Consider the following 12,177-nt stretch of genomic DNA (forward strand, 5'->3'; position numbering starts at 1 on the left):
GAATTCATGTCATGTTCAACAATTAATTATCATCGATATAAAAAATATTTTATTGGTCAATAGTAAGTTACAATGGTAAACTATATATGATGGTATTGTTTCCTGGAAGGCTAATGTTTTACACTGTGATTTCAGAACAATATGGTCTATTTCTATTGGCTATATATTAACCAATTTTGGAGAAATTAGCTGCATGTAATGAAAAATATCCAATACCTGATTTAGTAATGAAATTGACTCTGTTATCTGAGGTTTCAGCTTAATTAGAAGAATTGATTGTTATTTTAGTATAACAGATCTAAGGATATTGTTAAAATCTCCATGTTGTACCAAGTGATTTTTCCACAACAAAAATATACATAACTGCTGGAATATCAATTACAGACACTCAGTATGCATTGTTGTTGTTGGGTTTTTGTCCCCTGCATAACATGTTGTAGGGGACATGGAAAAACTGGGCCTCCTTCCATCATTCAGTGCTTTCTGTCTTGTAAGCGCTCTAAAGGGTACAATTCTTGCCATAATTTTATATAACATGTTATACCATAGGGTAATGAAAGAGTTCGGCAACGCAGAAGGATATAGATATATATTGCAACTCTTTTATTTTTTTATAGAAGTTGAAAACTTGATACATTTGTGTACATTCAGCATTAAACAAAATGAAAAGTTGCATTTGAAATGATAACAAGATTTGAATTTTCAAATATTTAAGCATTGAGCATCACTTTAGAGACCTTTATGATAAAAATGCTGATCTGGTATAATACAATCATGATAATTAAGTACAGTTAATGATATTACAAAAGATCTGAGATGCTAATTTTTGACTGTCCAAGTAAAAAGTCTTTGCACTTAAAAACATATATTCAGCTCTATTGGGTTTCCCATACCCCTTGCCCACTAAATCAACCTCTGTTTGGTTCTTTTCCCTGAAGATTTCAGAACAATACTCCCTGTCCTAGGCGTGGATCTAATGGGTATAGATGGCTGTCTGAGGCCTTAACATTTGGATAAAATGACTTTTTTTTCAAATTTCTTAATACACAACTTTTAAAAGGTCTGAAATTGCAAAAATGGTAGAATTATCAACCTTGTTAAATTATGTTTACTTAATTAATTGATAAATAAATAGGTTGCACTGTCTAGTGAATTCAGTGGAGAAATGTTATTTGTGTAATGTGACACTCGGAAGTCATATAAAATGTAATTATCAACACAAAATGGCCATTCTATGATTATTTTTATGACCAACAGACTAAGTCTAAAAGATATTTGACTTGCATTAATGCATTTAAGTAAGAAATCTGGAAACAAGGGATTTTTCTGGCATTTCCCATTAACTGGTAGACTTAAGCTTGTTAATCTTAATTCTGTCCTGATCTAAATTTGGCCATTGGTGATTTCAAAAAAGTCTAATAAAAGTTGAAACGTAACGTATAATGATACAAAAATCATTGCATTGGTAAATATATTATATTGTTTAACAATTAGAAAATGTTGTTTTCTATTATATCAAGTGTTAAATTACTAATAAAGATTAGGTCATAATGGTCAATTACTATTTCTGACAGATACATGTGACTGGGGCTTTATAACAATTTACAGCCATAAACAATTCTGTCATGAGGGAGACTGCAACAAAATTTCTACAAAATTTACTCTATATAAAAAAGAACATGTGGTATTATTGCCAATGAGACAACTATCCACAAAAGACCAAAATGACACAAACATTAACAATTACAGGTATTCGTACGGCCTTCAACAATGAGCAAAGCCCATACTGCACAGTCCGCTATAATGTCTGTTTATAAAATGATACACTGTACCTGATTGACCAACACAATTGGTTGGTGTCTCAAAAAGTTCTCTAAGACAGAGGTTTTGCTTGATAAACCTGCATTATTATTTAACATGCACGGGTATTGTCTTTAAGGTTAGTAAAATCATTGATGCCATTTGAGATGAAGTAACTGTCAACATCAGTCCCTTAAGCATTATTCTAAATTAGATACTTTACTGGAAATAATTATAATGGAGACTGTGACTGATTAAGACAGAAGTTGCATGAGGTTGTTTAATTAACTTGAGTAGAATAACAAAGTCTTCACGATGAAGAAAAATAAATGGCTTTGTTTCAGATAAAATACATTTTTTACCCCTTAATTGTTTGTCTAAATTTCTATTTTCTTATCTTCTCCACTTACTATTGCCTTTTTTTATGTTTTTTTCTGTCATGTAAAGTACTGGTTTGTTTGAATGAATTACATCAGGACTGCATGCATGTATACTAAGATACACCCATGAGAGCATTAGCCATTATGTGGGTGTATATAATTTACACAAAGATATATTATGGTTAGAGCAAAAATAATAGTTTTCAATAATTTAGGATTGATTCTTTTCAAAAATTGATGTTATGTTATACAGATAAAACTGATAAATAGGATTTCCAACTGCATCTAATGACATCTTGGTGTTTAAGTAACCTAGATACAGTTGCTCCATTATTGGTTGGAAATGCATTTTTAAACAACAAGAAACTATGAGTAGATGGTTAAATTATGAACTTGAATGATTTTATCTTTAATTCCTCTAAAGAAAAAAAATCTTTATTGTAACCTAAATGGTTTAAGGTGGTACCTTACACTTTCACTAAAATCAATTTGGCTCGTTTAATTTTCATAAAATTTTGACAAAGTATTTACTTTGACCCTTTGACAAAAATATAAAAATTTCAAAAAATTTGAACAAACCATTTTATCAGAAAAATTACACTGGTTATATAGCAGTTTGACAAACACTAATTTTGATCATTCAGAAGCTTAATATTCTCTTAACAACGCAATGTAATTAAAACGTTTAGCTGATTTTACAGAGTTATCTCCCTGTAGTGTTAGGTACCACCTTAAGTGGGGATTACAAGTATTGGTAATGCAGAATATATAGTGTGGTTTTTCTTAAAACTTATTTTACTGTTTTTTGCTTCTTACTCAATGATATTTAAATTATTTCATTTCTTGCGTGTCCAGCAAATTAAATATTCATACTACCAATTCCACATGGACTGAATTGGACTAAACATTTGATCTATCAACTAGATGGTAAACAATTACAAAAATCAGTATTATCTTTATGATGTGACAATTAAATTACATGTAAATAAGATTGGAATGGGTTTATAATGGACAATCCTATTGAGTTCTAAATACTTCTTTTCCTCTAGGGAAATAATAGGATTTAACGAAGGGTCCAAAAAGAGGCCAACTGTAGTTTTCGTTACTCTGTCTTGTTTATTTCTAGTTACGTTAAATAAAAATGCAATGGATAAACACATTTTTCAGTGTGAATAATAATTAATTTAGATGTTTGAAAATTCATATTTGACACTAAAAACTTGTAGATCTATAAATTTTATTCCACTTCCCCAATGATTTGATTTATATGTCTGCATAGTATGAGGAATAAAAGGAGATGTCACAGGTATACATCAATCAGACAACAACCCAAAGAAACACAAGCCCAAAAAACAATCTAAGACACATTAGCATAGTTCTAAATAAATGTCCAATTTATTTCATTACTAAAGATTACAAGCATGCAGATATGTGGTTTTCTCTTATAAATGGTTTTACATATATATTATCATGCTGGGGCCTCCGATAGCTTTATAGAACAGTTACTATAAATACTGGGTGTTGCGCATTTTAAAAAAAATGCGTAAAAGGTGACCTAGCTAGCTATAGTTGTCTTCAATGGGTTTTAAGTTTTCTCTCATTTTCATCATTATTAAACTGATGCAAATTAAACTGTATATTATAAATTTTCTCCAATAAAAATTGCCAAATAAATGAAATGAAGATCGAATGTTTAAGATTGATTGATTGATTGATGTTTGCTTCAAACTGACAAATGTCTATCCCAATCAAAACATTTCATTTTAAACAATAAATGTAATAGTTGCAGTATAAAAAGAACAGCCAGATAACATGATCTTAATCCTTTCCTTAATGGAATTTTATTTTTTGCATACTTGATTTGCATAGGATTTTTCAATAAAATGCTGAAAATATGCTTTAAAATATTAATGCATTGACAAAAATTTCATCTACTAAGTTAAGGTCAGATACTCTTATGAATATCCTTTTCATATTGGAAACAAGTTTTAGTTAGTCAAATGCAGACATTTTGTAGTCAAAGCGTTTCAACTGAAGTACTACACAGTGGTCAAAAGGCATCATTATGGAGTTAAGGGCCAGGGTGATGTCAAAATGCATCATTACGGAGAAAAGGGTTAAAGCATAGATGTTATTTGTTATCTGATCGAGTGCTGGAAACATTAGAAATGCTTGACAAAGCCTTGACAAAGCATAATTTTCAGCTGTTGTTTCTAAACTGTTTACAAATAAATTTTAGAGATTAGAGACGATGGTATATAGCTATTCTTTATTTACATTAATCACAGTGTTTCCTATATTTCCTTTGAATCTGGTTAAATATAGGATGCTAAATTGACAAATTCTCCCTGTCAGTGAATATATACTTCCCATTATAGCTAATGATGATAATGCCTTTGTAAGAATGAGACATTGGTCTTATCTGATGATTTACTTTCCTGTTGTGTTGTTTTTATGGTCATTGACAAGTAAATAGATAGATATAGGAAGATGTGGTATGAGTGCCAATGAGACAACTCTCCATCCAAGTCACAATTTAAAAAGTAAACCATTATATGTCATGGTATGGTTTTCAATACGGAGTCTAGGCTCACACCAAACAGCAAACTTTAAAGGGCCCCAAATATTACAAATGTTAAAACATTCAAAAGGGAAATCCAACTATATAAAACACAAGAAACGAAAAACACTTATGAACCACATAAACAGAGGACAACCACTGAACATCAGATTCCTTATTGATATTGTTTGATGTAAATACATGTTGTTATCTCATTAATGGGACCTAATGGTCATTTTAAAGAATTTTTAAATGATTAAAGATATAATTGTTTATATATGCCAATGAGCAGGGGTGGATCCAGCCATTTTTTTTAAAGGGGGTGCCAACTGTTTGTCCCCATTCAAAAACATTGCTTGTATCAAAAAAAGGGGGTCCATTCCCTAGAGTCACCCTTCCTGTCTCTGTAAGGTATTATATCTAGTTCAATTTATGTTAAGATTTTAGAATTAATAGTCAATTTTCAGGTTTTCATTAATTTTATAAATTTTTGTTTTGTCTCAAATAAAATGATAGTCAAGGTATACAATGTGAGCTGCAGTATCTTCCTCAACGTCATCACCTGTATAGTTTACATCTTACTAACACTAAGTAGGTGGGTATTATACATAGAATTTTAATTAATTTCTATTGATTAAGTATTTTGCCTAATAACTTTATTGATCTTTCTTATTTATTTTTTTCACAGATTTTATCCTGGTTTATGAGGAGTTATTAGAAACTAAAAGCAGTAATAGTGAGGTGGTAAAAGTTGGAAAATGGAGACAAAAATTCATGAAAAATTTACGCAAAGTTGGTTTAGAAATAGAAGAGGTTTGCACATGATATAATAATTGAATTATAAAGAATCGAACCTTTAAAAGTAATTTGCAGGGTGTTAAATAGAAGATTATTGATCATGTTATTAGACAAGTCAAGTCCCTAATTGCATTCTTTATATGATGGTGCAGCTACATTAATCAATTTTAATGAGTTTGAATTTTCTTCCTCAAATTATTTAACATGATAAAGTTGATTTTTAGAAGTTGATATTGGTTATTGTTGTTTGAAGTGATTTATGTGAAGCTATAACTGTAAAATGCGTACAAGGTCCATTGATTGAAGAGTTATTACTAAAACAGTTCACCAGAAATTAAGTGAAAAATGACTTGTCACCTAGAACAATAAAAACACAAATTATGTTTCTAAGATACTTTAAAACATCAATATTATTAGCTCACCTGGCACGAAGGGCCAGTGAGCTTTTCTCATCACTTGGCATCCATCGTCTGGCGTCTGTCGTCGTCGTCTTCGTCCGTCATCGTTAACTTTTACAAAAATCTTCTCCTTTGAAACTACTTTGCCAAATTAAACCAAACTTGGCCACAATCATCATTGGGGTATCTTGTTTAAAAAAATGTGTGGTGTGACCCGCCAAACCAACCAAGATGGCCGCCATGGCTAAAAATAGAACATAGGGGTACAATACAGTTTTTGGCTTATAACTCAAAAACCAAAGCATTTAGAGCAAAACTTTCAGGGGTAAAATTGTTTATCAGGTCAAGATCTATGTGCCATGAAATTTTCAGATGAATCAGAGAACCCAATGTTGGTTTGCTGTTGGTTACCTGAATTGGTAATTTTAAGGAAATTTTGCTGTTTTTTGTTATTATCTTGAATATCATTATAGATAGAGATAAACAGTAAACAGCAATAATGTTCAGCAAAGTAAGATTTACAAATAAGTCAGACATGACTAAAACAGTCAGTTGACCCCTTTAGGAGTTATTGCCCTTTAAAGTCAATTTTTAACCATTTTTCGTAAATTTTATATATCTTTTACAAAAATCTTCTCCTCTGAAACTGCTGGGCCAAATTAATCCAAACTTAGCCACAATCATCATAGGGATATTTAGTTTAAAAAATTTGTGGGGTGACCCTCCAAACCAACCAAGAGGGCTGCCATGGCTAAAAATAGAATATAGGGGTGAAATGCAGCTTTTGGCTTATAATTCAAAAACCAAAGCATTTAGAGCAAATATGATAGGGGTAATATTGTTAAACAGGTCCAGATCTATCTGCCCTGAAATTTTCAGATGAATCAGAGAACCTGTTGTTGGGTTGCTACCCCTGAATTGGTAATTTTAAGGAAATTTTGCTGTTATGGGTTATTATCTTGAATATTATTATAGATAGAGATAAACTGTAAACAGCAATAATGTTTAGCAAAGTAAGATTTACAAATAAGTTAACATGACCAAAATGGTCAACTGACCCCCTAAGGAGTTATTGTCCTTTATAGTCAATTTTAAACAATTTTCATAAAATTTGTAAATTTTTACTACTGGTAATGTTTTCCACAGAAACTACTGGGCCAAGTTCATCATGGCAAATAGCATTTAATTAAAGTGGTTTTTATTTTAAATAGGAAAATGTGCAAAGTCAGAAAAAGATCACAACATTCATCAAACTTCATGCTCCGTGGGATGTATGCTGTTTCTACGCAGAGGACCTTTGCATGAGAGCCCCATTACAGGTATTGTCCGGGATTCTATTCATTTTTATAAATATTTATTTTTTCACATATAAACTGAAACTCACAAACAAGCACCTATTAATCATGATTATATGTAAAAGTCTATTTTTTCTGTACACTTAATCACTTTTGAAAATTTTGAATAGATGTACGTGCATGTGTATGCAAAATTTTCCGCCATTACTTTAAAAAGTCCAAGAAATTCCAGCTTAATTTCAAGTCAGATTTAAAACATTTGATGTCATAGTTAAGTTATGGCATGAATCTAGAAGGTTCTTCAAAGACAGATTTTTGGTAATTCAGAGCAAACTTGACTAAATACCCAATAGTTTAAATATGTTTTTATCTATAACATGAATAAGTAGTTTAATAAATAAACCAAAAGAATTATTCAACTGTAAATTAAATAGAAATTTCCACTTTCCAAATTTTTTTTTTTATTAAGGTGAACGGTATTTTGCATTCATTTTGAGTGTTGTGCTTCTGTTTGTTGAGTTTAGGGAGTAATTGTTACAATCTAGTAGGAAATATTCTTTTTTTTTTTTATAATTCTTTTTTTTAATTTTTAAGCAAGACTTCATTTTAGACTTTTCATATATATTATACATTATTTATAGCTAATATTCTTTCTATATGTTGCTTTTAACTATCATTTTGGTTATTTTACCACTAAACCTGATCAAAATGTGCATGCATGTTGACAATTCTATTCTGATTTATTCAGCCGACATTTTTTTTTAACTAAAACTGATAGATTTTGGAGTCAGCAAAGTTACCTTTTTTCAGATAGAGCAATTTTGAATCTCTCAATTTCACTGATTTATAATGGAACAATAATTAACCCTTCTTGGTTTTGTATCATAAAACAAGATTGTTTTTGGTATCTCATGGATATTCAATACTCTTGAAAAGAATTATAATTTAAAGTTTTCAATTTGATTATTGTTAGTCTTTTTCTTCTGCTCCTTAAGAACTTTCTATTTTCATCTATTTTCTTTTGTAAACCTTATGTTTGGAAGATATTCCTGAGGGCGTCAACAAAAAATCTAATCATCAGATGAAAATAGATTTCAATTTAATTGGAAATAGGTGGTCTCTCTAAAAAGTTTTTGGTTTATTTATATCAAGATTTGACAATAGCAATGAGAAATGTTTATTCAAGTACTGGGTAAACTTGGTTCCTCACTTCAAAAGGCCGCAAATGTACAATATTACTATCATGATAGAATTGGCTTCATGTATGCAAATTGAGACATGCAGGTTTATAAAAATATATTTAACTAACACACAAAAGCACAATTTTTCTAACATTTTCCTTATCACATAAATATGATTACAATTTAATTAATTGCTTTTGTTGTATATGTTATTTTTATTATTATTATATGTAGTTATATTAACATTTGTATACAGGTATTTCAGGCATTTGAAAAAAAAGATTTTGAGCTTTACTTTTAATCATGTTAGTAGAGCAAACTGATTCTATACTTATTTTTACGACTATGACTACAGATATTTGATAGGAAAAGTGACGTAAGTCGTTTTGCATGATAAATTTCCCTTTTATGTAGATTATTTGCTGACCATATTTATATGTTTACTCCCATTTTTAAAAATTATGTATGCTGGATTGGGGATATGAAAATCTTAGAGCATCCATTTTATTATTGTGCTTGTTTAATATTTTCTATAAGCATTGAACAATATGTAAGAAAACTATTGTCAAATGGATACATTTACTTTTGTAACCAGAGTATATAGTGTTACTCATATGATTAGGGCCCTTTAGTGATCAGTCTGTCTGTCCGTAATGAAGTGTGTCCGCTCTATATATAGAGAACTGTTATGGTTTCATACTTAACACTTGACATGTATATTAACCAACATCAGAGGGTGTGTCATTATGTATGTACCAGTAAAACAACCGAGGTCAAAGGTCATGGTCAAAACTTGGGTTTCAGTTGACAACACCATGTCCAATGGTAAAGATCATGTCTGATCTATGACTTAAGAACCATTATGATTATGATATCAAAGTTTATACTCCACATGTATATTAACCAACACCAGAGTATGTGTCATAATGTATGTACAACTTCCTAGGTCAAAGGTTGAGGTCAAAACTGGTTTCAGTTGACAACACCATGTCCAAAGTAAAGACCGTGTCTGATATATGACTTGAAAACCATTATGATTATGATATCAAAGTTTATACTCGACATGTATATTGACCAACTGGGGTGTGTGTCATAATGTATGTACAACTTCGTAGGTCAAAGATCAAGGTCAAAACTTTGGTTTTCAGTTGACAACACCATGTCCAATGGTAAAGACAGTGTCTGATCTATGACTTGAGAACCATTATGATTATGATATTAAAATTTATACTCGACTTGTATATTAACCAACACCAGAGTGTGTGTCATAATGTATGTACAACTTCGTAGGTCAAAGGTCGAGGTCAAAACTTTGGTTTCAGTTGACAACACCATGTCCTATGGTAAAGGCACATTTGTTTCAACACATGTTTGTTACAGTTGGGCCCACTGGCACAGGGATGGCTCTCATCTCAATCATTGATAGTTTTTCATTCTATCTTTTTGTTTGTCAGTCTTTTTGAAATTAGATATTTCTGTATGTGTATAAGGATGAGTAACAGATTAATGATATATTTTTCAGATTAAGTATAATGATAGTGTTTTATATATAGTTTTTATGTAGATCTATATAATGCATGATATCAGTAAAAGTTTTCTGTGGATCCCTTATGGTAAAAGTGTCATTTTACTGGTTTTCACAACTGGTTATCTCCTGCCTAAAGTGTTCCCTTGCTTGAAGTTTTGTCAAATGTGTCTATAAATTTTATGTATATCCCGTTTATTTTCATTATTTGTCAGCCTTTAACTGAAAATTAAATCATAACAAACAAATTGTCTTTCTTTCGATAAAGGCCAATTCATGTAAGATATTTTTTTGAAAATCCAGAATGCTAAGCTTGATACATTTTAAGTTCTGAGTGAGTTATATTATTTTAGTAAAAAAAATTCTGGCCACTCAGCAACATGTCAATTTAATAAAGGACATTTAGGTATGTGCTATAAAGAAATCTAGATTAATAGTCAACATTTCAGGAAACAAAATGAAATTAGAACTATTTCACATCTGCAGGAATGTAAGATTGAGTTATAGAATATCTCTAATTTGCTCAATGTGTGAAAACTAGACTTTTATTTCACATAAATTGATTGATTATACTTTGGATTTGTAAAATAGTTTGAAGTTGGGCAATGAGGTTTTAATTTGATTTTTCTTCAAATGGAAAAATAGAATGTCAATATAAGAAATAAAGTGTAAGTGACTTAGTATTCTAAAACATATTTTCCATATCCAATGTTTCATTTTAAATTAAGCTTTGACACAAACATTCATGTGGGACTCAATTTCCTGTGTTTAAAAAACTGCTGATGAAATTTCCCATCAACTTTTCCATTCAATCACAATACAAATAAAGTTTCTGCAATCTGACTCTTAGTTAGTTGGGGGTGTTCAAGTCAGACGGTATAATTCTGTTCAGATGCATCTTAATTAACAGAACTTGAATTACGTAATAACGAGTACTTCAAATATTTAAATAACTGCAAGATTTTATTCCTTTGAAGTAGTATTTACTCATGAGATGTTAGGTAAATCATTTGTTTGCTTATGAAGTATCATTCTGTTTAACAATCATGCAAGTTATAAAAAGAGATATATAGGGAAAAGTATAGAATAAGGAGATGTATGATTGTCAATGACTCAATATTAGACAACTATCCACCAGGGTACAAATGACGTGAATGGCAGCAAACATAGATATTTAGGTTTATTATTTGATATGCAGCATGATGCTGTTAGGTACATAGTATTTAAATGGTAATGGTTCTTCTCATACTGACTGTTCATGGTAGACTCAAAAGTTTCAAAGTAGTGCATTGTAGATCAAGGAGTTGTCTCTCTTTACAGAATATTCATAACTACATTCAATTTGTATTGCATATTTCTCATGAGTATGAGTTAGGACAGAAATTATACATAGCATTTTCTTTCTTGAAAAAAATGACAAATATCATATTTGGTATGCTTTCCACACATGAATCTTTTGCATGATAATTATTGGTGGTGTGGTAATAAAATCTGCAATAAATGGCAAAATATATAGTCAGTAAATGAAAAAAATGAAAACAACATGTTACAAATATCTTTCATCAGGATTGAGAAACGCTCAATTCCAAATATTTGAAAGCCAAGGATGTATCAGAATTGAAACAGATGAAATAAAATTGAGAAAGGAAATGGGGAATGGGTCAAATCTACAACAACCTGAACATAGAGCAGACAACAGCCGAAGGCCACCAATGGGTATTCAATGCCACACCCGTAGGCAGAAAAGCTATAAGACAAAACAGTCATATGACCTTTTATCTTGATTTTTGTAGCTTTTCTTTAAAAAGCATCAATATAAGCAGGAGAGGTAGATTAAGTTATGAACTGTTGATGATGCAATGCAATACCGATAGTTCTTTATAAACTGATTAGGACTAAACATAAAGAACTTAATAATCCTATATATTCATGAACCTATCTGCAGTGTTATAAATATGCTTTTATATTATGTATTAAGTACATTTCAAATTATAGTACATTGAATTACATAACACTTGGTTCTACTATATTAAATTGTAATGACCACTTTATTAGCCTTGAGACAACATTTACAGCTAATATTCATGTTGTATATCCATTACTGTGTGGGCCCTAGTCAGATCAAAGATATTTCTTGGGAATTTCTGCCTGTAAAATATAAACTAATGGTATAGAAATTATTCTGTTTCCTTTCACTACAATATAATATCTTTTAGGTATGATTTGATGTATGATTATAT

The 12,177-nt window shown here is 30.5% G+C and overlaps 1 protein-coding gene across 3 annotated transcripts in view; it reads left to right on the forward strand.

The window, feature by feature from the left end:
• Positions 1–12,177, forward strand: part of LOC134693295 (anoctamin-7-like) — a 60,388-nt gene that overhangs the window by 23,734 nt on the left and 24,477 nt on the right. For 2 of the 3 annotated variants that reach the window (XM_063554044.1, XM_063554042.1), the window contains exons 4-6: positions 5,429–5,553; positions 7,148–7,255; positions 8,768–8,788. In XM_063554044.1, coding sequence (XP_063410114.1) covers positions 5,429–5,553; positions 7,148–7,255; positions 8,768–8,788 — 254 coding nt within the window. The remainder of the gene's footprint in view (positions 1–5,428; positions 5,554–7,147; positions 7,256–8,767; positions 8,789–12,177) is intronic. The other variant, XM_063554043.1, reaches the window with a different exon arrangement.

Source organism: Mytilus trossulus, chromosome 12 (genome assembly GCF_036588685.1).
Source record: "Mytilus trossulus isolate FHL-02 chromosome 12, PNRI_Mtr1.1.1.hap1, whole genome shotgun sequence".
NCBI lineage: Eukaryota > Metazoa > Mollusca > Bivalvia > Mytilida > Mytilidae > Mytilus > Mytilus trossulus.